Source organism: Felis catus, chromosome F2 (assembly GCF_018350175.1).
Source record: "Felis catus isolate Fca126 chromosome F2, F.catus_Fca126_mat1.0, whole genome shotgun sequence".
In the NCBI taxonomy this organism is placed as follows: Eukaryota; Metazoa; Chordata; class Mammalia; order Carnivora; family Felidae; genus Felis; species Felis catus.
In genome coordinates, this window is record NC_058385.1 from 67802554 (window position 1) to 67830453 (window position 27900).

At 40.5% G+C, this 27900-nt stretch overlaps 1 protein-coding gene across 1 annotated transcript; it reads left to right on the forward strand.

Annotated features, from left to right (window-relative positions):
* The first annotated feature begins 60 nt into the window (after window positions 1–60).
* Window positions 61–27708, forward strand: SQLE (squalene epoxidase). Its single transcript, XM_004000116.6, has 11 exons — window positions 61–1071; window positions 4777–5029; window positions 12681–12861; window positions 14151–14247; window positions 15362–15475; window positions 15554–15725; window positions 18224–18319; window positions 23288–23430; window positions 24120–24216; window positions 26021–26108; window positions 27183–27708. The coding sequence occupies exons 1-11, from the start codon at window positions 781–783 to the stop codon at window positions 27373–27375; spliced, it is 1725 nt and encodes a 574-aa protein (XP_004000165.1). The 5' UTR covers window positions 61–780; the 3' UTR covers window positions 27376–27708.
* The last annotated feature ends 192 nt before the right edge of the window (window positions 27709–27900 follow it).

Consider the following 27900-nt stretch of genomic DNA (forward strand, 5'->3'; position numbering starts at 1 on the left):
CGCCGGGCCGGCGGCGAGCGAAGGGCGGGCGGCGGTTACTCTGGTTACTGCCGAAGCGCCGAGTTGGGGAGGGCAGCGGCCGCCGGCGAGGGATGCTGACGAGGAGGCCGTCGGGAGCCGCCGCCGTCTGAGGAAGCTCCTTGGAGACCGCCGCTCACCCGCGGGGAAACGGAGTCACGGCCTGGAGGGTTCGTGGGGCAGGTGACCCGGAGCGTCTGCAGAGCGGCCGCGCTTGCCTGGGCTGGGGCCGCAGTCTCGAGTCCGAGGCCGTCCTCCGTGGGAAGAGGCAGCCCCGGCGCCGCCCGAGCGTGGGCGCTCCCGCCCCTGGCCAGGCCTCCCCTGCCGCCGCGCCGGGACGTTTCTTTCGTCTCCCCACGCCTCCTGGAAGGGCACCTGCTGCAGGTGAGCCGGCCCGCGTCACCTTTGACGGACATCACCTGCAGCAACCCAGGAGAAGCCCATCCTGGGGAAGGAAATGAATGGGTTGCCGGAAAGATTAGAGTCTGCTCGGAAGCGGTTGCAGCGGGCGGTGTTTTAATACTGCTTTCTAAGTCTGGCCAACTTTCCCCTCTTCGCGAACTGTTTTATTCCACCGTGGTAGGATTTTGTAAACTCGGCTGGCTTGAATTGTAATCCTGTGACGGTGTTGGCGGGAGCTCGGCCGCTTCCTCGCGCTCCGTCTGGTGACACGTTTTGGGGAGAACCTCACATCACCAAAACCCCGCAAGGAAAAAGAGGATCTCAACGCTGACCCGGGGTCACCGAAGGAGCCTTTGAACCATGTGGACTTTCTTGGGCATTGCCACTTTCACGTATTTTTACAAGAAATGCGGAGACTTCGTCTCTTTTGCCAACAAGGAGCTCTTGCTGTGCGTGCTGGTGTTCCTGTCCCTGGGCCTGGTGCTGTCCTACCGCTGTCGCTACCGGAGCGGGGCCCTGCTCGGGCGCCAGCAGAGCGGCTCCCAGTTCGCGGTCTTCTCGGATATTCTGTCGGCCCTGCCTTTCATTGGCTTCTTCTGGGCCAAGTCGCCCCCGGGATCAGAAAATAAAGAACAGCTTGGGTCTAGGAGGGTAGGTTGAATTTTAAGTGGGCAAATCAAGGAGTCTCTTTTTTAACAAATTAGGATTGGGGGTCGCTCAGATGTAAATTTTCATCTTTTCTAAAGGACAGAGGCAGCAATTTAGATATTCTGGTATGAATTCTCATTTAATTTTCGTGGGTTTTTTTTTTTTTTTTTTTTTTTTGGTTTTGTTTTTAAGCCCTTGACTGTTCCTTGGCTACATCCTTGACACTCTTAGGCGTGATGGAAAAGATTTGTTCCATTTAGTGTCCATAGAGCCAATGCTGTAATGACACTGATTTGATTATGAATATAGCTTTGCTTGTGAAAGGGGATGTGAAATATTAGAATCTCATTTTGAAGGAGGACAGAATCACCTTCTGTGATTGGGGGAAAAAAAGATATTTTATTTATAACCTTAGGTAAGGATTGTGTTTGTACCTGAGAAGAAAGAAACCTGCTGCGGGTTAAGTCCACTGCTTCTAAGTGACAGCTGGGTGGGGAAAGTAACAGAACAATTCGAAAAGTTAGTGGAATAAAAATTAGTTCAGCATTTCGAAGTCTTGGGCAAAGCACGTTCCTCTCCCCATGTCGGTGAAGCCTTGAGTGAATCAGTGGAGTAGTGTCCTAAGTCATGTGAGTAATTGAGTAAGGTCCTCAGTTCAGCCATGTTCCTAATTCAGAAGCTAGTCGTCAGTCATGTTTGAGGTTATGCCTCCCGCAAAGACAGTGGTAGATGAGGGAGCAGTGGTCATTGATGCCGGAACGTTTAGAGCCTGTTGGCCATGGGTGTTTGGATTTTTTCCCAAGAGTACTGGGGGACTCTTTAATTTTTTTTTTAACATTTATTTATTTTTGAGAGAGAGCACGAGCAGGGGAGGGGCAGGGAGAGACTGAGAAAGAGGGAGAGAGAGACACACACAGAATCCAAAGCAGGCTCCAGGCTCCCAGCTGTCAGCACAGAGCCCGATGCGGGGCTCGAACTCCCGAAACTGTGAGATCGTGACCTGAGCTGAAGTCGGATGCTTAACTGAGTCACCCAGGTGCCCCTCACTGGAGGGTTTTAAGCACGGACGTAACAATACTGATTTTTACTTTTTAGAAAGAACATTCCAGTTGGTGTGCGGAGAGTGGCTTGCAGGGCACGAGAATGGAAGCAGGCTCTCAGGTGAAAGATGGCAGTCGTAAGCCAAGTGAGGCATGATGGTGACTTGGAGTTAGGGCGAGTGGCCTCAAAAAGTAGTTTACTCTTTGAGGCTCCGGATTGACATTATTTTACTGGATCCACAGTACAAGGCTTACAGAAGGGAGGACTTCGTTTAGAATTTTGGTTCCACCACTTCTGTCTCTGGGACCTTTGGCAGATTGCTTCGTTTCTGTAAGAACGAGTTACCTCTTCTACTAGATGGGGGTGGCGCTGGTCTTGCTGCCAGTTAGGGAGTTAAATGATTGACTGTGGCTCATAATGAATAAATGGTAGCTATTAAGATTGGTGTAAAAGCACTCATCTGTTAGGAACCTTTTGACTAGTGCCGCGTGCAGCGATGTGGTGGGGTGGGTGCCAGCGATGGGAGAGGAGGGAGAGGCAGTCTTTAATCTCAGTTTGAAATCTTCAGCGGTGTCTGAGGTAACTTCTGCCAGGGTCACGGACTGCTCGTGTAGGTGGCTGGAATGCCATTACGTCATGTGGTGTTGAGACATTTTGGCGAAGAGAAAATTTGATTACCAGCCATCAATAACTGGGTCTATATGTGAATGCCTCAGGCTTTCTGCTGCTTCTTAAACACCAGGGAGTTGGTGCAGGGAGTACACAGTTCCCATTAGTGCTTCGTCTGTTGACCCTTCTTTGAATGACTTAACCAACTCAGGTTCCCCTTCCAGGATTGTGTGTGTGTGTGTGTCTGTGTGTGTGTCTATGGTTTAACAGGGAAAAGTTAGGAAGAAAAACTGATAAGAAATGGCTAAGATGACAAAAAGGGTTTATCTTGCTCTCAGAACTATAATAAAAAAAAATAGTCATTCTGGTCACTAAGAAATACTTCTGGGAAGAGAAGGCTGTTGTCTTTTCCTCCTGGTAAAGGGCAAAAAGGTAATTTCTGTAAGAGAGACGATAAAAAGTGGAATGGACCCGCCCCAGTCCATGCAGAGTTAAAGGAAGACTGGATGAATATTAAAATCACAGAGAATCAGAATTCTAAGGTTTTAGGTTTTGTCTCCTTCCTTTTTGCCCGAGGTCTTTTATCAAAATCCCTTCAAAATGGCATTTGGGCTTATCTTAATCATTAAAGTCAGAGAAATCAAGAAAGATGGTTCCTTGCAATTCTGTATCTGAAACACATTTATATTTGTCAACCCACATACCGGGAAAAAATACTTATTTCGACCCTGAATTATTCATTTTAGAAAACCCAAGAGGCACTGTTATTCTCAGTGGGCATAAATCTCAAAACTGGACTTTTTCATCCTATGAATAAAGTTTTTATTGTCAGCCCAATTAGTGATAGGTTTGATATTTATTCCTAAATGGACCAACTGTTTGACTAGGCTCTCTTAGACTGTCAAGATGGGCAAATGAAATATGTCCTTATATGTTAAGGGCTTAAGTGTGAAGGGGTTGCACCCCACGGGATAGGATGGGTTATTTTGAACTTTCAGAATTTTCTTGAGTTAAGTAATTCTCAATTACTAGATTAATAGCTAGGATGTGATAGTCTTTTTGTTATATAAATGTAATTTTAGGTTAAGATAGATTTTTCAGATGAAAATCCAAAAGGACAAAATAAAAATGAATAGTGGAAATAAAAATGAATAGCTGTATAGTTTGCAACATGAAGTCAAAATAGAAGTCTTATGTGATTTGCATTTGGTGGATGTTTAGTATGTACTTGAAGAACTGAGTAATTAATGATAGACTTTTCCCTATAATAAGTCTTTGGAGCCCCTTGCAAACATTGTGTATATTTGGCCTGGTGTGGATTTCTAAATATATCTGTATAACAGCATTTTCTAAATATATATATGGAAAATGTAGTATGTATTTCACTTTATTGGGGTATTATTATACATTTTTATTTAATACTTTGATATCATTGGGTTTTTTAAAAAAAATTTTTTTTAATGTTTATTTATTTTTGAGACAGAGAGAGACAGAGCATGAACGGGGGAGGGTGAGAGAGAGGGAGACACAGAATCTGAAACAGGCTCCAGGCTCTGAGCTGTCAGCACAGAGCCCGACGCGGGGCTCGAACTCACAGACCGCGAGATCGTGACCTGAGCCGAAGTAGGATGCTTAACTGACTGAGCCACCCAGGCACCCCGGGTTTTTTTTTAGTGTTTATTTATTTTTGAGAGAGAGAGAGAGACAGAGCGTGAGCAGGGGAGGGGCAGAGAGAGAGGGAGACACAGAATCCAAAGCAGGCTCCAGGCTCCGAGCTGTCAGCACAGAGCGTGACGCGGGGCTCGAACTCACGAACCGTGAGATCATGACCTGAGCCGAAGTCTGATGCCCAACTGACTGAGCCACCCAGGCACCCCAGTATCACTGGTTTTTATATATGATCTGGATTTAAAAACATAGCACTGCATTTAGTTGATAATATTTGAAATGAAGGTTTTGCCCAAGATAGAAAAGGCCTGAGTGCCTATGTAGTAGCAGCATGATTTACGGATAGCAAATGTAGATACATAATTAACTTTTTTTTTTTTTTTAACACAGCCCAAAAAAGGAACCAGTATTTCAGAAACCACCTTAATAGGAGCAGCTGCCTCATCATCAATATCTTCTCAGAATGATCCAGAAGTTATCATTGTGGGATCCGGTGTGGTTGGCTCTGCTTTGGCAGCCATGCTTTCCAGAGATGGAAGAAAGGTGACAGTAATCGAGAGGGATTTAAAAGAGCCTGACAGGATAGTTGGAGAATTTCTGCAGCCAGGTGGTTATCGTGTCCTTAAAGACCTTGGTCTTGAAGGTAGGTCCATGTTAATTTTTAGGAGTTAATGTGGTATAAGCGAACCCTCTTCACTTTAGCATGTCCTATAACTGGTAAAAAGATATTTCAATTTATTTACATTTCTAAAAGTCACTATACTCTTTACCAACCAATTTGCATGAAAATGAGAGCAAAGGAGAAGATAAGAGTTTAGTGGATGAGGAGATATAAAGGAGACTTAGTGAGATACAGTGAAGTGGCTAAAAAATAGAAATGGTCAAAATTAAAGATTGGAGAACTAGAATGAGGGCATGAAATCTAGTGAAAAGTGAAGGGAGCTGTCATTGGTGGAGTACATATTATGTGCTTGTTATGGAATCTTTTATTTAAGTATCATCTATTAAAGCAATAATTTTAGAAAGTTTTTTTTAATGTTTATTTTTGAGAGAGTGTGTGAGCAGGGGAGGGGCAGAGAGAGAGGGAGACAGAGAATCCGAAGCAGGCTCCAAGCTGTCAGCACAGAGCCCGATGTGGGGCTTGAACCCATGAGCCATGAGATTATGACCTGAGCCAAAATTGGACGTTAAACTGACTGAGCCCCCTGGTCACCCCTAAATGATTTTTAAACACTAGCTGTTCGGGGCGTCTGGGTGGCTCAGTCGGTTGGGCGGCCGACTTCGGCTCAGGTCATGATCTCACGGTCCGTGAGTTCGAGCCCCGCGTCGGGCTCTGTGCTGACAGCTCGGAGCCTGGAGCCTGTTTCAGATTCTGTGTCTCCCTCTCTCTGACCCTCCCCCGATCATGCTCTGTCTCTCTCTGTCTCAAAAATAAATAAACGTTAAAAAAAAAAAAATTAAAAAAAAAAATAAATAAACACTAGCTGTTCATTTAGGAAATACTTACTCAGTGTCTACTTTGTGTGAGGTGCTGTATTTGGTGCCGAGGATATACCGGTGAATAAGACAGATTCATTGGCTACTCTTAAGGATCAGAGTACAAAATATGTCGGGCTCTGAGTTAAGAAAGAGCTTGCTTGGCTCATGTGGTAGGGAGGATAGTGTAATAATTATGTGAATTGATTCTGGAACTAGATTGCCTGACTTTGAATACCAGCTCAGGCACTGAAAGAGCTGTATGACCTTGGCTAAGTTATTTAACCTCCACAGCACCAGTTTCTTTTTAAAAATTTTTTTTTAATGTTTATTTATTTTTGAGAGAGAGACAGAGAGTGAGCAGGGCATAGGGAGAGGGAGACACAGAATCCGAAGCAGGCTTCAGGCTCCTGCTCTGTGTACCCGTTTCTTAATCTGTAAAATGGACATTGTATGTGATTCCTTGCCTCATAGGTTACTATGAGGTTGAAATGAATTCCTATACACAAAGCACTCAGAACAGTGCCTGGTACGTAGTAAGCATTATGTAAATGTTTGCTGTTTCATTCAAGGAGCTGAAAAGGAGGGCCGTGTCGCTAGAAAGTGTTGGGTGATGGGGAAAGGAGAATGACTTGAGATCAAGGTTGGAAAGACAGGCAGCAGCCACATCATGGAGGGCTTTGCAGTCAGTGGAGCAGGAGTGTGGCATGATCTTGTTCATGCTGTACGTCTAAAGTGGCTTCAGACCTTTGACAGCTACTCACAATTACAAACACATTTTCTATCCTGACCCACCACATACGTACATATGTAAATCTGGCTGAAATTTGTTTCATTTTTCTTTTTATTTATTTATTTAAAAAAAAATTTTTTTTTTAACGTTTATTTATTTTTGAGACAGAGCATGAATGGGGGAGGGTCAGAGAGAGAGGGAGACACAGAATCCGAAACAGGCTCCAGGCTCTGAGCGGTCAGCACAGAGCCTGACGTGGGGCTCGAACTCACGGACTGCGAGATCATGACCTGAGCCGAAGTCGGAGGCTTAACCAACTGAGCCACCCAGGTGCCCCTCATTTTTCTTTTTAAATACTTGTCATGATTCTACCCAAGTATATACTTCACAACTTGAAATTCATTTCATAATTAACATTGAGTCACACCCTGAAGTTGGGAGAATGCTGTTTTAAAAGAATATGTGGAGATGGTGTGGTCCATACACCGTAAGATGGTGGCAGTGGGGTAGCGACAGTCAATGCAGAGTCCAGTGCGAACTCATTGCTAAGTCCAAATGATAGATGATGGTGGTTTGGGCTAGCATGGTAGCAGAGGATATAACGAGAAGTGGCCCAACTGATGTTAAAAATGGCGTGACTGACTAAGGGATTGGTGTGAGATATGGGGAAGAAGGAAATATTAAAAAGGATTCCTGGGTTTTGGTTTAAACAGCTGGTAGCTGGTATCATTTGCTGATAGGAACAGGCATTGGGGAGGAATTTGTGGGACATGTTGAGCTATCCAAGTGGAGAAGTTAAGCTGAATATGTGAATCTCGGGTGCAGAGGAGTGGTTTGGTCTGGCTGGAGTTAGAGATTTCAGAGGTGTCAGCCTATCTGTAGTACTGAAAAGCCACAACAATGATGGAGGGCATGTAGGGAGAAAAGAGAAGACAGAATAAACTAAGTCCTGGGAAACTGGTATTTGAAGATCTGGTAGAAGAGAGAAGCCTGAAAAGGAGTCTGAGAAGGAGCTGGTAGAATGGCAGAGAAAGCCAGAGCGTTTGGTGCCACTTCATCCAAGAGAGGAGAAGGTTTTGGGTAGGAGGGGGTGGGTATGTGTCACGAAGGGGAAGGGCACTATGTCACGGTTTGCTAACGAAGGGTCAGTAAGATGAGTACAGAAAAACGACCATGGGATTTTGCAGTTTTGAAGGTTGCTTGTGATGTTGACAAGAGGTTTCAGCAGAGTTGTGGAGACAAAGCTTAGACTGAAGTGGGTGGGAGTTTAAAAAATTTAGACTAGGAAAGCACTCTTGAGTTTTTCTGTAACAGAAAACAGAAGTAGGGCAGTAATGAGATGTAGATGTGAAGATAAAGAAGGTGTATTTTGATACTAGAGCATGTTTGGTGACGGAGATGATCAAGTAGAGAGGAAGAAACTGATGACGCAAGAGAGAAATGACTAAAGGAGTGATGTCCATTCATTCATTTAATAAATATCCATTTAGCATGCACCATATTGTAGCTGCTGTTCTAGATGCTGAGGCTGCAGTGGTGACCAAAACAGACACAAACTGTTTGAAGAGTGAGAAGGGAAAATAATGTTGAATGGAGTGGTGTGAGGGAAGGGGAGAGGTAAAGAGTGGGCAGATCGTGGGGGCTGAGACCATAGGATTTTATAGCCCACTATGTGGATTTGGCTCATATTCCAAAGGGAAGCCATTGGAGAAGTTTAAGGAGTTATTCAATCTCATGTTTTAGAAGTGTGTTTAAAAATATTATTTAGAAGTATTCATGTTATTCTGTAGGAAAAGAGTGGCAAAGTCAGAAGCAGGGGGATCTGTTAGGAGACTGTTGCAGAATCGGTGAGAGTTGATGGCTTGGAACATCCTAGGATCACAGAAGTAGAGTGGATGGGAAGTGGTCACACTCTGGAAACGCCTTTTGAAGGAAGAGTCAGTAGGACTTGCTGGTAAGTCACATATTAGGTATGAGAGAAAGAGAAGGGTCGGTACTTAAACAAGACTAGAAGACATTACCAGGAAGAGGTCCAGGACCGAACCCTGGGGAACTCTGATGTATGGCGATCAGTGAGGCAAGTGGAAGTGATAAAGGGGGACTGAGGAAGAGCAGTTAGTAAGGAGGAAAAGCAAAAGCCTGCAGGGCCCAGGACCCAAGTGGAGAGAGTGCTTTATGAAGAAGGAAAGTTCTATCTCTGTGCTTTTGGGTTCCCTAACCACCATCTTACTGGAGAGGTTCACCTGAAGCAGATGTAACAATATCGTGAGACAGGATTTTGTTACTTTTATAGTTGAACATTAGGCACCGTAAATGGTCTCAAAACTGATGACTGTACATAGAATCATTTAGAGATCTAGCTTCAGGAGATACTTCCAAGGCTGTGGTAACAAGCCTCAGTGGATTTTTTTTTTCAATATATGAAATTTATTGTCAAATTGGTTTCAATACCACACCCAGTGTTCATCCCAACAGGTGCCCTCCTCAACGCCCATCACCCACCCTCCCCTCCCTCCCACCCCCCATCAACCCTCAGTTTGTTCTCAGTTTTTAAGAGTCTCTTATGCTTTGGCTCTCTCCCACTCTAACCTCTTTTTTTTTTTTCCTTCCCCTCCCCCATGGGTTTCTGTTAAGTTTCTCAGGATTCACATAAGAGTGAAACCATATGGTATCTGTCTTTCTCTGTATGACTTATTTCACTTAGCATTACACTCTCCAGTTCCATCCACGTTGCTACAAAGGGTCATATTTCATTCTTTCTCATTGCCACGTAGTAGATTTTGATATGTAGTTCAATGCAAGAGTAAGGAGAGCCTCTAAAGTATTTTATCGAGTCCACATACCATGAATACCTTTAATATTACAAATACGAATTTTTATTAACATTCATTAGGCTATGAATTTCCCCTGAGTTGTGATGAGATGTGGATGATAGAAACACTTGGAATAGTTACTTTTTAGAGTGTGGATTTTTAACATAATATGGACTGATCCATCCTGAGTTATGTTTTTTTTTAATGTTGATTTTTGAGAGAGAAAGCACAGGCGGGGGAGGGGCAGAGAGAGACGGAGACACAGAATCCGAAGCAGGCTTCAGGCTCTGAGCTGTCAGTACAGAGCCCAGTGCCCGACTGGAACCCATGCACTGTGAGATCATGCATGACCTAAACCGAAGTCGGATGCTTAACCGACTGAGCCACCCAGGTGTCCCCTGAGTATGAGTTTTTAATAAGTGATTGCCCTATGGGTTAAGCTTAATATCTAGAACTCTTTTTGTTTTAAAAAAGTTTTATTTTGAGAGAGCGTGAGCAGAAGAAGGGCAGAGAGGGAGGGAAAGAGAGAATCCCAAGCAGGCTCTGCACTGTCAGTGTGGAGGCCCACATGGGGCTCAAACTCACAAACTGTAAGATCACGACCTGAGCCGAAATCAAGAGTCGGACACTTAACCGACTGAGCCACTCAAATGCCTGCCCCAAGAACTCCTAAAATTAATATAAATGCTATATCTTTCTAATAACTCTTAATATCTGGTGGGGAACCTCTTATTTTCTTTAGGATTATTTTGGCTTTTCTTGGCCCTTTTGCTTTTCTCCATGTAATTTAGAAATAAATTTTCAAAATATCTCTGTCAAGATTATGACTGAAATAGCACTGAATCTGTAGCTCAGTTTTGGAATAATTGGCTTAGACTTCCTGTCCACGAATGTGGTATACTCCATTCAGTTAGGTCTTTAATGCATTTAAATAAAGATTCGTAAATCTTGTATGTTTTTTGTTATATTTATTCCTTGATTCTGGTTTATATTTGGGCTTTCAAAAATGATACCTAATTTATTATATACTGTATACTTGGTTTGAGGTTCAGAAGTTATATGAGGTCATGGCATAAAGGTATGTTTGGATTTTTTATGGATGACTCCACCCCTAGCCTATGGTGAATGGCTTACTTCCATATGCCGTGTCTCTTGGTATTGAATTTTTTGTGGTTTCTGTGTTATTGACAAGACATTTATGTATGGTGCTAAGTTTCATTGTCCCTGGTCATGGGGGCTCCTATCTCCTATTCAGGAGTGGCCCTTAAAACTCCACTCTTACACTTGTGGTTCTGATGCCCTTATGCTGTTGCCTTTAAAACTTGTTCACTGGTTTGACTTTGAAGTTGCTTTTCATTTTTAGCATAGGCAGGTTTTCGTGTTTTGTTTTTTTCATTGTTGGTTTTATTTTTTAATTTGCCTTTTTATAGCAAGCAGTTCTGTATTTTTTAATGTGGAGGAGTGTTTTCCATGTCAGTTTATGTGATATACTGACCAGTAGTCTAATATTGTAAGTGTGGAGCCTTATGATTAATAGATAGTGATAGCTCTGTTATGTCACTGGCTTCAAAGTTATTGATGTCTAGTGTTCATGAAGCACGAATGTCATTGAAGTGTAGGGTAATCTTTTTGCCTACTTAAGAAAGTAAAAGTGTGCAAAGTCTGTCATATTTGATTTTATCAATAAAGTTGAGACAGAGACAGATTTAAAAAATCTTAAATAAGACCTTATTTATATACTTGTCTTAAGATAGTTTACCCAAGGAAAAATTTTACTGTGCTATTATGCTTTTAACATTTTCTGGTATGTTCTAAAGTGGCCAGTGTAAACATTTCAAGTACTTCCATAATAGAGTTATGGGTTAAGAAAAACAAACTGTCTCAGTGGCTGGACAAAGCATTATAGAAATATTAAATGGGCTTCAGATATTTAGGTCAGAAAAGATTGGCAATTTGCTGAGACCCAAACTGAATACACTGCTACTTGGCAGCTCTTAGGATGTCTGTGCACTTTTCTCTGACTGAATTTTAACTGTAATAACTTAAGAACAATACTAAAAAACTAAGTAATTTTGATTCTAGGTCAGAAGTCTAACAAAATTCAGCCAGTTTGTCCCTGACTTGACCTTAAGGGCAATTAAAAAGCATATCAGAAAGCTAATTTATTTTGATTTTAGCTTAGATGTGTGATAGAATTCTTTGTGAAGATTTTCTTTCATCATGAGAATAATTAGAAATTATTCTAATGCATTTCATCTTAATATATTAACCTTGTTTATCATTATGATTTTAGGCCTATGCATAGTATTTTCTCAGTTCATACTTCATAATGTACTCTACCTTTCTAAGATTAATATTTGGTTTGTTTTCATTTCTTCTTTATTAGTGATAACACTATAGTAAACTTATTCTTATATATAACTTTAAAAATTCTTAAAACTTGGGGCACCTGGGTGGCTCAGTCAGTTAAGTGTCTGACTTCAGCTCAGGTCATGATCTCATGGTTCCTGAGTTCAAGACTCGCATGGGGCTCTGTGCTGACAGCTCAGAGCCTGGAGCCTGCTTCCAATTCTGTGTCTCCCTCTCTCTCTGCTCCTCCCACCGCTCGCACTCTGTCTCTTGCTCTCGAAAATGAACAAACATTAAAATATTTTTTTTAAATTCTTAAAAATTAAAAATTATATTTTTAGGATGAACATAGATGAACTTCCAAGACTAAGATGATTAAATCAAAGGATGCTAACTTCTTTGTGGTTCTTGATAATTATTGCCACCATTACTCTCTAAACTGTTATTAATTTACAGTATGACCAGTAATATATAAATGTATCAGTTTTATCATCTCACCAGCAGTTTTCATAGATTTGGTATCTTAATGTTTCAGTTTATTTCATCGGTTTGTTTTTTCTTAATCAGGTTTTGAACATTTTCCTGATCTGTTCAGTGTTTCCATATTGCTTAATGTGAATCATCCTTAAACTTTTCACCCATTGACACTAGGATCTTAATATTTTTCCTATAGAAGTTAATCAATAGATTTTCTATATAAATATTAATCTTCTGTGATATTACAGATTTGCTCAGAGGGTTGTCTTTCAGATGCATTAAGACTTTTGAAATAGTTACTTATATTAATGTCCATTTGTCCAGATGGTTTCAATCACTTTATGAAGAAAGAGACTCATTTTCAATGCCTCCATGTCCTTTGGTGCCTCATATAACTCTGGGCATGTTAACAAAACTGATTTTTTTTGAACTGAATTGTTTTGCAGATGCAGTGGAAGGTATTGATGCTCAGGTCGTACATGGCTACGTAATTCACGATCAGGAAAGCAAATCAGAGGTTCACATTCCTTACCCTCTGTCAGAAAACAGTCAGGTGCAGAGTGGAAGAGCTTTCCATCATGGAAGATTCATAATGGGTCTCCGGAAAGCAGCGATGGCAGAGCCCAAGTAAGACGACTCAAACGTATGATGTTAAAGAAACGCATTTAAACTTGGCCTTTGCGCAAATACCATTTCATAAATTGTCGTAAGTGTTTGGGTATGGGCTGGAACATAGGTATTACTAAAGTAGACTGCAAGTTAGAAGAATGTTAGATCTTCAATGCCTTTGTCAAGAATATCATGTGAAGAATTTCCATGTGAATGACACAGAACTATTGAGATTTTTCCTTTGACTAAATAGCGTTTCTATGTTGTTGGATTTAGAGGATAAACTTTTTAAAAATTCTTTTTAATATTTATTTATTTTTGAGAGGGTGAGAGAGACAGAGTGTGAGCAGGGGAAGCGGCAGAGAGAGAGGGCAACATAGAATCTGAAGCAGGCTCCAGGCTCTGAGGTGTCAGCCTCTAGAGAGCCAGACGCAGGACTTGAACTCACAAACCGTGAGATCAGAAGTCCGACACTTAATCGAGCCACCCAGGGGCCCCTAAAAGATACCCTTGTAATTAAGGTTTAAGTCCCTGTCTGCCTATTTGGGAGTTGGGGTTTGTGCTTATGGTATTTTCTGTTAAAAGTCAGAACAGAGGACTTCAAGGGAAAATCCCTTTTCCATTCTTGCAAAGGAAGGACCTAGTCTGGTAGGACTGGCTTCTTCTCTTAATTATTAACTTCTATTTGCCCCTAGCCTTTAGGCACTGTAATTGAGGAAGTTTCAAGCATGAGAACCCTCATGTCGTTGGCAAAGGCTTAAGTGTGGAGTAAGCTAGTGAAGAAGTAAGTGGACTTACCCTTAGGACTGAAAGAATTTGATGTCTGTGGAAGTAGAATATGTTCATTGTAGAAAAATGGAAAAATCCACAGAAATGTACAGAGGTTTGTAAAAATTATCCATGACTCTTCTGACTAGAAGTAACTACTGTGAATAATTCGGTGGATAAAGTCCCAATTCTGTTTTCCCATCTGTGTATGAATTTGTGTGGGTGTGTAAAGTTTTTCTGCATGTACTTTTTTTAATGAGTTGAGGTAAAAATCTAATGTTACTTTTAAAACTACGTTTAAAGATCATTAGATTAGTACCTATGTATTCAATTTTAAGAAATTAGAAAATAAAAACCACACTTAATTCTGAAACCCATTAATGATGTTTTTGCTTATCATTCCAGACCTTTTCTGTGTACATGCGTGCACACGTGTGTCCAGTTTACGTGGGTAAACTGGAGATAAGGAATTTATCTTTTCTTATGTAAGTTGTTTGAGCTACTCTGTTGTGATTTATGTCTGTGTATTTATCCTTTAGTACAAAGTTCATCGAAGGCATCGTGCTACAGTTATTAGAAGAAGATGATGCTGTAATGGGCGTTCAGTACAGGGATAAAGAGACCGGGGACATCAAGGTGAGAGATACCAAATGTTAGCTCTTCCTAAGAGATTTTGTCTTCCTTCTTTTTCTCCTATTCCTTTAAAAAAGTAGGCCCACCAATTTACTGCTTGAGTTCTCCCTCAGCCCTCTGCAGCAGGATGGGTTTCAAATTGCAACACATTGCCCATTAGAGCACCTCACAACGCTATACACACAGCTTTGCAGACACACCACTGGATTAGCCGTATTAAAGACAGAAGCGAGAAAAACAAAAGCAGAGGAGCCTGGAAGGCAAAAAAAACCAAGGATTCGATACAAAAGAAATGATTAGAATAAAGTAAACAAATTGTTTCAAATTGTTTAGATCTGAAAAGGGAAAAGTACCAGAATGCCTGGGGAGATAGCAGAGTAAAATAGTTTCCAGTATTTGCTCATTTTGGTTTAGCGAAAGAAGAGAAAGAGTGAAAGGCTAATCTGTTGGTTTTTGTGGATGGGTCACCACCACCTAGAAACTGTACTCTAATGGGGGTGACTGCAAGGTAATACAAATACATATATCCACATTTACAAAAATTCTTCTAAGCCCTAGCCACTGGTTGAAAGCATTATATGAAGTTAGAAAATTCTAGAATAGGGGAGGTGGGTAGGGGAATGGACTAAATGTGTGATGGGCATCAAAGAGGGTACTTGTTAGGATGAACACTAGGTGTTACATGTAAGTGATGAATCACTAAATTTTACTCCCCAAACCAACTACCCTATATGTTAACTAACATGAATTTAAAGTAAAAAAAGAAAAGTAAAGAAAATTCTAGAATAAACATTGGACTCGTCCTTGGACTTTGTGATGATGAGATTCAGTCTTCTGTGGTCCACACTTGTTTGGTAGTTGATTCCTCTGTTGTCTATCAAAGTGTAACTTAACTCCCAGATGATTTGAATGGTAGTACTTTGAAGGAAGGCAGTCCCTCAGGAGAGGAAGTATTAATGTCTTATGCATTAACTTAAGTTCCGTAACAGCTTCTTTAGTAGCATTATCTTCATTACCTCCATAATGTTGTCCAATAAAATATGTAAATATTTTAAATGTGGTCCTTTTACTTTGTATTTCTAACCATTTAGCTGAGTATTGTTTATCTTTATTGTAGGAACTCCATGCTCCGTTGACCGTTGTTGCCGATGGACTTTTTTCCAAGTTTAGGAAAAACCTGATCTCCAATAAAGTTTCTGTTTCATCTCATTTTGTTGGCTTTATTATGAAGGTACTATGGGAATATAATTATAGAAAAATAAACACAACTTGAAATTTGAAAATTATTAATTCTTTTTTTCCCCCCTAGCATGCACCACAGTTTAAAGCAAATCATGCTGAACTTATTTTGGCTAATCCGAGTCCAGTTCTCATCTATCAGATTTCATCTGATGAAACTCGAGTACTTGTTGACATTCGAGGGGAAATGCCCAGGAATTTAAGAGAATACATGGCTGAAAAAATTTACCCACAATTACCCGGTAAGAAAGAGATTTCATCCACATTGTAATCTGTACTCTAAAATATCACAAAAGGCTGTCCATCTCCGGTTCTCACTAAAGCTGTTTCTAAATTAGGCCAAAGATAAACATGGCAGGTAAAAAAAAAATGCATCTAGTCAGTCAGATACACTGGAGTTGAGCTGTTTAACACGTTGAAAAAAACCACCTTCAAATTAAAAAATTTTTTTTCAATATATTTTTTCATATTAATAATTAAATCATTGCTTTCAGGATAATTATTAATATTGGCATATGTGGTATTTTTTAAGGTGGTCCAAATAGCAATCTAAGGTCTCTGAATTCTAGAAATCTCTCTTATACTTAATTACTTTTGTGCTTGGTTTTTGTAGCAATAGTAGCTACCATTTATTGAATATCTACTATAAAGTGCTTTATAAACATAACTTTACACGATCACCCTGTGAGGTAGGGCATTATCATGATCCCCATTTTATTAATGAGGGAACTAAGAATCAGCAAAAGGTCCTCCAAAGATAAACGATCACTAAGTGACAGAGCCAGTGTGAGGCCAGTTGTGTGTGGCTCATATAGCCCCCTTTCAGAATGTTAGAGCTGTAAGCAATCTTCAAGGTCATTTTTAGTTTTGAGTTGAATACAGAAAGGCTTCATGAGAGTTCAGGCATCTTTGCAAAACACTCCTAAAAAATTACTTTCTGACATGTTTTTTTGAGACTTGGAAGATGTCAGTAAAAAAAAAATCTAAAAAATTAATATATTAATTAAAATATTAAAATATTGATAAAATTGAAGAGAAACCCTTTAATATGATTAGATGATATGATTATAGTAATAGGAAACTATCTGTGGTAGGTGTATATTTTGTTTAAAAATTCTGTTTCTTTTTCAAGTTTTTTTTGTCCTGTTTTGTTTTTAAATAAGCGCTGTGCCTAATGTGGTGTTTAAACTCATGACCCCCAGATCAAGGGTCACGTGCTCTACTGACTGGGCCAGCCAGGTGCCCTCTGGTTATTTTTTAATCTATGTGAAAACACTCTGTTTAATAAGAATATAAACATCTGAAGAGGACTCAGATGGACTTAGATTTTTAATAAGGACATTTTCAGGACGCCTGGCTGCCTCAGTCGGTTGAGCGTCTGACTCTTGATTTTGGCACAGGTCGTGATCCCAGGGTTGTGGGATCGAGCCTTGCATGGGGCTCCACCCTGAGCGTGCAGCTTGCTTAAGATTCTCTCTCTGTCTGTCTCTCTCTCTCTCTCTCTCTCTCTCTCTTTCTCTGCCTCTCCCTTTGCCCCTCTCCCCATCTCCTGCTCACTCTCTCTCCCAAATTAAAAAAAAAGACATTTTCAACATTTCAATATATTTTCACTTAAGCCATTTTTGAAGCTTTTAGGAAAAATGAATTATTCACATTTAGGAAAAAGATAGTCATAATGTGATATTTTTATTTTTTATTTTATTTTTTTATTTGTTTATGATTTTATTTTTAAGGAATCTCTATACCCAATGTGGGGCTCGAACTCACAACCCGGAGATCAAGAGTCGGACACTTTGGGGGCCTGACTGGCTTGGTCAGAGCAGTGTGCGACTCTTGATCTCAGGGTCATGAGTTCTGGCCCCATGTTGGGTATAGAGATTACTAAACAAAAATAAAATTACAGAAAAAAAAAAGGTGCATGCTCTACCGACTGAACCAGCCAGGCACCCCAATAATGTGATATTTTTGGCATTTTTTTTTCTTTTACTGTAGATTGCCTTTTCCAGTACAGAGGTTCAGAACAGACTTCCCTGAGATCATGGTGGGAAACCATTTGTAGATTTATATTAATATTAGTTAGGTTATTGAAATTCTACTTATAGGAATGGCATAGTTTCAACGTAGGCACTCTGCGCCTGTATTCCCAGATTACAGTGAGAACTGTATGAAAAGACAGTTCATTTCCGATACAAGTAGAAGCATAAAACTTTAAAACTTGGGAGTATCTGAGAGATGGGCTAATAACCAAAGCATTTCATTTTATAGATGAAGAAACGGAAGCTCAGAAAAGTAGAGCTCTCTGCATCTTACCCTTTTTCTACCATACATATATTCCTGCTGTTTGTGAATTGGTAGTACATTTCATCTGTCATTACCAGGTTATGGTGGTGATGGTAACCTAAGTGTTAAATCTGATCCCTGTCAGTGAACATTTGGAAGAGAGGTGGGTGGTTTTTCTCCGTCTCCTCTCCTCTGAATTTGCTTCACTCTCTTAGTTTTTTTGTTCATTCAGCTGTGTGAATCTATTTATATTAATTTTCTCAGATTTCTTAGTCATTCCTCAGCATGAATAACTAGGTGCTTAATCAACAATTGTGCTAATGAAATAATTAGTTCTTGATTTGCCACCAGGATATATGTAGCAACCGTAACAGAAGTATAGAAGGTATTTGTTTATACTTGATTAAGAACATGTGATAATTGAAAATTGAATTTTATAAACCATTGGGATTTATTGCAGATCACCTCAAAGAACCGTTCCTAGAAGCCATTCAGAATTCTCGTTTGAGATCTATGCCAGCAAGCTTTCTTCCTTCTTCCCCAGTAAACAAACGAGGTACCATTTGATTGGAGTGATTTATAAAGTATATTCCAGATATGTAAATTCCAAATATTCCAAATATAATATGTGATTAAATGTATGCTGCTGGGAATGATATGTGGGACAGAGAAGTGGTTCCTGTGGATGAACACATTACTAACACCAAAATTAGTTTTATGATATCTTTATTATTTAATGTTGAGTGCATTTAAGTTATTATTTGGGATACGACAGTTAAATATAGTCCTAAATCTAGAAAAGGCAGTTTTCTGGTCAGGGGTATCAACTGGTAATTTCAGAACACTGTTGATAAATGCTATAATCAAAGCCCACTCGTGGTACCACAAGAATCAGTGTGGCAGGGAGGGGAGCTTGTGAACTAGGAAGGGTGATTTGGGAAGACATGTCTCAGGCAAGAAAGCGGGGGTTGGGGCAAGAAGGGTTAGTGGGAGTTCACTAGGTGGACAGTGAAATGAGGGACTTCTAAGTAGATGGAATAGCATCTGCAAAGGCCACGAAGGCTGAGAAATGGTGGCACTTTCAGTGAACTCAAGTGGTTTCCTGTGACTGGAGCGTAGGCTAGGTGTCAGAGTGGTAGAAAGGTAAGGTGTTTATTTAAAGTTTAGTTTTAATTCTGTAGACAGTGGAAAGTCATTGCAACTTTTTTTTTAATAATAGCTTTTCTGAGATGTAATTCATAAATCATATGGCTCATCCATTGAAGTTTATAATTCATTTGTTTTTAGTATATTCATAGATCAATGCAGCCATCACCACGGTCAGTTAAAACGGACTCTAAAAAGCCTTTTTATTACCCCCAAAAGAAACCCTATATCCATTAGCAGTCGCTACTCATTTTCTCCCGACTCCCAGCCCCAGGCATCCATTAGTCAGTCTGCTTTTTGTCTCTGTGGATTTGCCTATTCTGGACATTTTCTATAAATGAAATCAGTGGATCCTTTGTAACTGGCTTCTTTGAGGTTCATCCACATTGCAGTATGTGTGAGTCCTTCATTTGTTTTCATGGCAAAATGATACTCCATGTGTGGATATACTACATTTTAACTAGCTATTCATCAGTTGATAGACATTTGGCTTGTTTTCATTTTTGGTTATTAAGAACGGCGCTGCTGTGAACGTCTGTATATGCGTCTATGTACGGACGTAATTTTCATTTTTCTTGGGTTTGGTAACTCTGTTTAACTCTTTGAGGAACTGCCAAACTTTTCCAAAGTGGCTGCCCCATTTTACATTCCCATTAACAATGTATGAATGTTCCAGTTTCTCCACATCCTCAACATTTGTTATTATCTGTCTTCTTGCCCATAAGCATTCTAGTAGGTGTGAAGTGGTATCTCATTGTGGTTTTGATTTGTATTTCTGTGATGGATAATGATGCTGAAAATCTTTTCATATGCATATTGGATATTTGTATATCTTCTTTGGTGAAATGTCCATTCAGCCTGCACATTTTTTAATTGGTTAAATTAATAAAAAAAACTTTTGTTGAGTTCTAGGAGTTCTTTATATATTCTAGATAGAAGTCCCTTATCAGATAAATGATTTGCAAAAACTTTTCTCATTCCATGGATTGTCTTTTCACTTCTTGATGATGTCCATTGAAGTTTTTAATTTTCATGAAGTCCAGTTTATCTGTGTTTTTCTTTTGTCACTTTGTGCTTTTGATGCCATATCTAAAAAGACTTTGCCCTAGGAGCGCCTGGGTGGCTTAGTGGGTTAAGTGTCCAACTCTTGATTCGGCTCAGGTCATGATCTCATGGTTTGTGAGATTGAGCCCCTCTCTACACTGAGAGGGCGGATCCTGCTTGTGATTCCCTCTCCCTCTCTTTCTGCCCCTCCCCTGCTTGTGCACTCTCTCTCAAAATAAATAAATAAACTTAAAAATACTAGCATGGGAAACAGCAGTATTTAAAATAAATAAGTAATTAAAAAGGCTTTGCCCTATTCAAGATTGTGAAGATGTAATCCTATATGTTGTTCTAAGAGATTTATAGTTTTAGCTACTCCATTTGGGTGTTTGATCCATTTTGAGTAAAATTTTGGGTATGGTGTGAGGAAGGGGTTCAGCTTCATTTCTGTGTAGATACTGGTTGTCCCAGTACTATTTGATGAAGAGTAGTCTTTCCTCATTGAAGTGTCTTGGCACTCTTGTCAAATTAGACTGTAAATGTAGTATGAGTTTTCTCTTTCAACAATATTTTGTAGCTTTCAGAGTGTTTTATTACGTTTCTTTTGTTAAACTTATTTCCAAGTATTTTATTCCTTTTCATGCAATTGTAAATAGACTTGTTTTCTTAACTTCATTTTAAGATTCTTCATTGCTAGTGTACAGAAATACAATTGATTTTTGCATGTGTATCTTATATCTTGAAACCTTGCTGAACTCATTTATTTTTTTTTTAATTTTTTTTCAACGTTTATTTATTTTTGGGACAGAGAGAGACAGAGCATGAACGGGGGAGGGGCAGAGAGAGAGGGAGACACAGAATTGGAAACAGGCTCCAGGCTCTGAGCCATCAGCCCAGAGCCTGACGCGGGGCTCGAACTCACAGACCGCGAGATCGTGACCTGGCTGAAGTCGGATGCTTAACCGACTGCGCCACCCAGGCGCCCCTGAACTCATTTATTTCTAATAGTTACTTGCAAAGTTTTAAATGAGATGGTGGCACGATTAGATTTTTATCTTAGAGGTAATACTCTGTGCTGTTGAGAGTGGTTTGGAAGAAGGGTCAGGCAAAAGCTTACAGTAAGGCCGTTGTTCCACGAGGGTGGTGGTGAGAGGTTGGAACGCCGGGCCATGGCAGTGAGAATGGAAGGTAGGGAGTGGAAACGTGTGTCTCTGGGATGTAGAATGCATGAAAGTTGGTGACCCATTGGCTGTTGTAGTAAAGGAGAGAGAGGTCTCTTGATGGATTCTACGTTTCAGGCTTAGATGATTTTGCCAGCTGTTTGCTAATATTGGAAATACAGGGAAAAGAACGTAAGTTTAGGAAGTGTGGGAAGGGGTGGTGAGTCCGCTCTCGGGCATATTGTGTATGAAGTGCTGGCAGGGCGTTGGAGGAGAGGTGCGGAACACCCCTGACAGCCTGAGAGCAGGTCCCCAGAGACAGGTGTGGGTGGGAGCTGTCGCTACGCGGTGGCTCCTGAACGTAAACAGATGGAATTTGCTATGGGAAAACATGCATAATAAACTACTAATTGTATAAAGAAACTAATGCAAAGCAGAATGAAGAGGCCAATGCCAAACTGATATAAATAGCATGCCAGCAACAATTGGTGGAATTAGAAATGTTCCTTGGAGAAGGAGGAATAAAAGCTGTTTATAGTTTGTGGGTTGTTTTTTTTTTTTAAATGTTTATTCCTTTTTGAGAGACAGAACACAATGTGAGCTGGGGAGGGGCAGAGAGAGAGAGAGGGAGACACAGAATCCGAAGCAGGCTTCAGGTTCTGCACTGTCAGCACAGAGCCTGATGAGGGGCTTGAACTCATGGACCGTGAGATCATGAGCTAAGCCGAAGTCAGATCCTTAACTGACTGAGCCACCCACACACCCCATATAGTTTGTGGTGTTTTTAGTGAAGATATTAGAGAAATACATAAGAAATGTGAATTAATATTTAGAAGCTACCTTTTTAGAAGCTAATATTTATGTGTATTCTACAATTAGTTACAAATGTAACTGTGACGTTACAGAAAATAGTTACCCATAATCTTGCCACCTTCACATTACTATTATGGTTGTCTGTGTCTCTTACAAATACAATTAAATAAACGCTTTGTTGAAATGTTACTCAAGTCTTAGGTCATTAAGCGGGCTGACAGGGGCCCGGGAGCGTGGTCAGGCTGCTCAGGCAGGCGCACCTGCAGTCAAAGGGTGGCGCCTCCTGCCTCTGCAGTTTTGAATCAAAGAGCTGATTTTCAGGTAGGATTCAGTCAGGGCTTATTTGTCGAAATTAACTTCAGATAGGTTTGGAATATCTGCTTGTTCCTGCTCTTTAATTCAGACTGCAGCATGGCTGGGTATCATCTTCCCAGGGCCCGCTTTCTTTATTTAAAAAAAAAAATTTCTTTAATGTTTATTTCTGAGAGAGAGAGACAGAGCATGAGTGGGGGAGGGGCAGAGAGAGAGGGAGACACAGAATCCGAAGCGGGCTCCAGGCTCTGAGCTGCCAGCACAGAGCCCAACGTGGGGCTCGAACTCACGAACCGTGAGATCATGACCTGAGCCGAAGTCGGTTGCTCAACCAACTGAGCCACCCAGGCGCCCCAGGGCCCACTTTCTTTTTTTTTTTTTTTTTTTTTTTTGATTTTTTTTTTAATTTTTTTAACGTTTATTTATTTTTGAGACAGAGAGAGACAGAGCATGAACAGGGGAGGGGCAGAGAGAGAGGGAGACACAGAATCTGAAACGGGCTCCAGGCTCTGAGCTGTCAGCACAGAGCCTGACGCGGGGCTCGAACTCACGGACCGCGAGATTGTGACCTGGCTGAAGTCGGACGCTTAACCGACTGCGCCACCCAGGCGCCCCGGGCCCACTTTCTTTAACTTCAAACTTTACGGACATTTCTCTAGAGTGTGCTGGCAGCCAGTGTTGCCATGAAATGTCAGACCTCTTCATTTTTCCCATGTCGAAGACTTGCTTTTTGTGCCAAGATTCTTTTGGTGTTTTCATGAAAGAGGCCTTATGCGTACGTAACAGTTTGACTTCACCTTTGATTCACATGTGACTTTCCCGAGGGCAGGGACCATGTTCTCGTTCTCACTGTATCCCCAGTGTCTGTGACCTACTAGGTGCCCAATATGAACTAACTGAATTTTTGCATCAGCAAATTTTAGGCATGATTTGTTCCCTTGTATTTTCACATCTTGATTTTCTGGCTCACACTCATGTTTAGAAAGTAACAGACTATTTTTTTATGTGTCTTAAGGGATGATGTCATAATCTAAATTCTCTCTTTGTAGGCGTTCTTCTTCTGGGAGATGCGTATAATATGCGGCATCCTCTTACTGGAGGAGGAATGACTGTTGTTTTTAAAGATATAAAGATATGGAGAAAATTGCTAAAAGGTATCCCTGACCTTTATGATGATGCAGCTGTTTTCCAGGTAGGATATTCAATCATTCTTTGACAGAGGTGCCTCAAGACAGATTTCTTTCTAGGCCTAAGAGGAATGGGACCTCCTTGGGGGGATCTGTACCTGGGAGGAGCCTGATCCTAAGTCATGGTTCTCAGGCGGACTTGTTCCCGTGTAAAGAATCTGGGAGCCTGTGCACCCCATGAATCTTACCGAATTTGTTTTTTTGTTTTTTAAAAATGTTTATTTATTTGAGAGAAAGAGAAAGCGCGAGCAGGGGAGGGGCAGAGAGAGAGAAAATCCCAAGCGGGCTTTGTGCTGCCAGCACGGAGCCCAACACAGGGCTTGAACCCCTGAACTGGGAGATCATGACCCAAGCCGAAATCAAGTCAGATGCTTAATCGACTGACCCCCCCAGGTGCCCCAGTTTCTCCATTTTTGTATGAGTATTACATAGCATTGGTTGGCACGGGCCACTTCGCCCGTAGTGATTGTACATTTAGCTTCAGAGTCATGGAGCTCATTGCTCTGGAGATGTGTTCGTGTGTGTGTGTGTGTGTGTGTGTGTGTGTGTGTGTGTGTGTGTGTAAGTAATGAATATAAGGCTGCATTACTTGTAGGTAGTCCTCAGGATAAACATCAGCTTGAGGGGATTATAAGCACTCATTTGTGCTGCCCCCCAGCTTTACCATATAACAAGTGATCTCTTTCTTTTTTAGGCCAAAAAATCATTCTACTGGGCAAGAAAAACATCTCATTCCTTTGTTGTGAATATCCTTGCTCAGGCTCTTTATGAATTATTTTCTGCCACAGATGGTAAGTATATCTTACTTTCTTCAGTTTTGTTTGTTTGTTTGTTTTTTAATTTATTTTGAGACAGGGAGAGGGGCAGAGAGAGAGAATCCCAAGCAGGCTCCTCACTGACAGTACAGAGCCCAGTGCGGAGCTCAAACTCATGAACCATGAGATCATGACCTCAGCTAAAGTCGGACTCTTAACCAATAGAGCCACCCAGGTGCCCCTAAGTATAGATAATTTTTAATGGAAATTACTGATTTTTAAAATTAAAAAATTGATTTTTATCACAGGAAGGGAACTGAATTATAAAAAAGTTAGTCGTTAGGCCACAAATAGAAATATTTACCAAGTCTACTGACTCCCAACTGGTGGCCCTTAACTCCATCCTTGCGCAAGACTTTTAGCCTCTAGTTATCACGTATCCACCACTGTGGGGAAGTGTTAACAGCAATACTTCAATAATGTGTCTATTCATTCCTCTGGCCCAAGTCAGCTCACGCAGAGCCACAGATGCACAAAGTCGTGATGGAGGGTCTTCTGGCCGTGAATGAAAACGAAACATAGTTGTTAAGCCTTTTCTTCCTTGAACACCAGTTTCGATTTCTGTTCGTTGTATTTTGTAAAATAAGTAATGAGCTTCGTAACAAGGTTAGATTTTTGTCTCCTGCTACAATGCACGAATAGCAGAATGCGTCCCCCTTCTACTCACTTGAAACGTTCCCATGCTTTTGTATTTGCTTCCACATTGTAAAGTGGCAGCGGTCAGTCTGTATATTGAGGAAAAGGTGACGCAGCAGAAGCAGTAGAAATGGAGGAGGAGGCGACTGCCACGATAAAATCGGACATTTACGTTTTCAGGAATAGATGTGACTCCAATCCCGTTACCTCAGATATTTACAACAAGCCTACTTCCGTGAACTGGCGATCCAGTTCTTTGGTGACCTGATATGGCACAAGTGCCTTCTGTGGCCTCCATACACGTTATCCTTGCTAAAAGTAGAAAAACAACTCATTGATGGTGGTTGGCCAATCTACCCTCTCTTGCTAACTGGCACGGAAGCTAAACTGGCGGGGTGGGCAAGTAAAAAGAAAAGTTCTGAGTTTTTCTAAGCACTTCTTTTTAAGTTTTCCTAAGCTCTTGAGAGTCTTACATTATGAATTTCAATCTGCCAACAAACAACTTAAAAGAAATTATGATAGAAGAGGAAAGAGTTTTATTGGAGTGAGATTACCTATTATATCCTTTTTTATCTGTTCTAAAGAAAAATCTTAAGTATACCTGAAAAGAACATTGATTCTAAATAGATTATTGGTTGATAATACTCTGTTGTGAAGGTTTGACAGGTTACTTTGAAAAGTATGAAAAAGTATACAAATATAAGGCATTATTAATATTTAATATTCACAGCTATTTTTACTTGATAATATGCTCAGAAATACAGGTTGGGTATCTTAGAGATTGGGAGTTTGGGTTCTAGAATTGTGTTTTTATGACCAAAAGAATTTACAACATATTTGCATTATTTAATGAATTTACAACACAGTCAAGGAAATAACACTTAAACAACTTTAACTTCTGAGACCTGCATGCTTTTTACAGTGATTATTTACTAACAGAAAAGTTTGTTCACACTTAAGCTATTGCCCATAATGCTAATTATGGAATTTAAAAGAAATTTTGAGTTGTTGAAATTCCAGGACTAGATTTTTAAAAAAATTATAAGGTTTGGTCTATGTTACATTTTTTTCTGACAGATCATTAGCACCCTAAAATAAATGTGTGAATATTTTGATTCAGAGTGATTTTAAAATTTTATTTTAGATTCCGTACATCAACTAAGAAAAGCCTGTTTTCTTTATTTCAAACTTGGTGGAGAATGTATTGCTGGTCCTGTTGGGCTGCTTTCTGTGTAAGTTGTATTTATTTATTTAAATATATTTAATGTTTATTTATTTTGAGAAAGAGTGCAGGCAGGGGAGGAGCAAAGGGAGACAGAGAGAGAGAGACAGAGAGAGAGAGAGAGAGAGAGAGAGAGAGAATGAGAGAATCCCAAGCAAGCTCCGTGTTGTGAGTGCAGAGCCCGATGTGGGGCTTGAACTCCCACACTGTGAGATCATGATCTGAACTGAAATCAAGATTCGGACGCTTAACCTACTGAACCACCCAGGCACCCTGGGTTGTTTCGATGACACAGGAACTGGGTATTTCAGATCTTCTTTGGGACTGCTCAGTTTATTAATTACTGCAAGTCTTTCTTCCTTATACATTTTGTCACTTTACTATCCATTAGAATCTTAATCAGAAGGTAGCTCAGAGAAAGGAAAAAAGCAACACTTAGTCCTGTGTTTTACTTCTGGGAAAAGTGGTGAGCAGAAGTTGGTGGTAGAGGGGGCCAAAGCCCTGATTAAAATAGAAACTTAGTTTTTGCTGGTGGGTTTAACCGCATGATCTGATCGTTGGGAGCCACAGATAACAGAGGAATTTGTATTTAAAACTTAATTCAGTTGACGTGCAGGGACTTGTGAAACTCAGTAATGGTTTTGACAGTACAGGCATACATAGAATTATTCTTGAAAAGTCTGCAGGGTAAAATTCTTCAAGTCTCTTCTCATTCATCTATGATCTGAATGTCAGTACTGTTATCTTTGGAAAACCCAAGACTCCCACAGGTCAGGCCATCCAGGTACTTCGGACTGAGGTCTCAAGATCAGTGGAACAGCTCAAAACATACAGTTTATGTGAACTAGACTAAGAGTTGCTGGCTTCTCTGACGGGGGGTAGTCTAAGGAGTTTCTTGTAAGAACATGTATCTGTCCCTGTCATCATACAGCGGGCCACACAAGCTTGCAGAGTCCTCTAAAGTGTAGAGCGTGTGTTCAGCTTTGTAGATGATACATAATTAGAACCTTTTTATGAGTGAATTTTAATTGCCGGTCTTACTAATATATATATGGTTTTTTTTGTTTGTTTTTTTCTGTTACAGACTGTCTCCTAACCCTCTAGTTTTAATTGGACATTTCTTTGCTGTTGCGATCTACGCCACGTATTTTTGCTTTAAGTCGGAGCCTTGGATTACAAAACCCCGAGCCATTTTCAGTAGTGGTGCTGTCCTGTACAAAGCATGCTCTGTAATATTTCCTCTGATTTACTCGGAAATTAAGTACTTGGTTCATTAAGCTAAAAAGGGAACCATTTGTGAACGAATATTTGGAACTCACCAAGTCCTAAGAGACTCTTGGAAGAGGATGTACATAGCAGAGAAGGAAACCACTTCTAAAGTGGAAACTCTTGGACCAAGATTGGGGTTAATTTGTTTTTGAGGTTATTTGTATATAAACATGTAAATATCTACTTTGCAATTTAAAACGAAGGGTAAAATAGACATTTGAGAGAAATGATCGTGATCATAAATTAGTGCTAACACTGAGGCTCTGCAGTTTTTCTTTTGACTTTGGGGATTTGGGCAGAGTCATGCGGGACATGCAAATAAAGTGGAGAATGAGCTCGAATGTCTTTGACTCTGTTGTGGACTCTATGTAGCTTCAGGATCATGTTTCCAAAGGAAAACCAAAGCCGGACTGAAAATGCAGAGGGAAGCCTGTTCTGCCTGTTCTGTTAAATAACCGATGCTGGGGAAGTGGCCTTAATCCGTCTGTACTCGACTTTCCTCACGTACCCAACCAGTCAGATAAGGTTCTCTT

Coding starts and splice junctions, on each gene's coding strand:
- SQLE (XM_004000116.6), top strand. CDS start 781: ATGTGGACTTTCTTGGGCATTGCCACTTTCACGTATTTTTACAAGAAA. Junction 12,862..14,150: donor GCAGCGATGGCAGAGCCCAA/GTAAGACGACTC, acceptor TTTATCCTTTAG/TACAAAGTTCATCGAAGGCA. Junction 15,476..15,553: donor TTGTTGGCTTTATTATGAAG/GTACTATGGGAA, acceptor TTTCCCCCCTAG/CATGCACCACAGTTTAAAGC.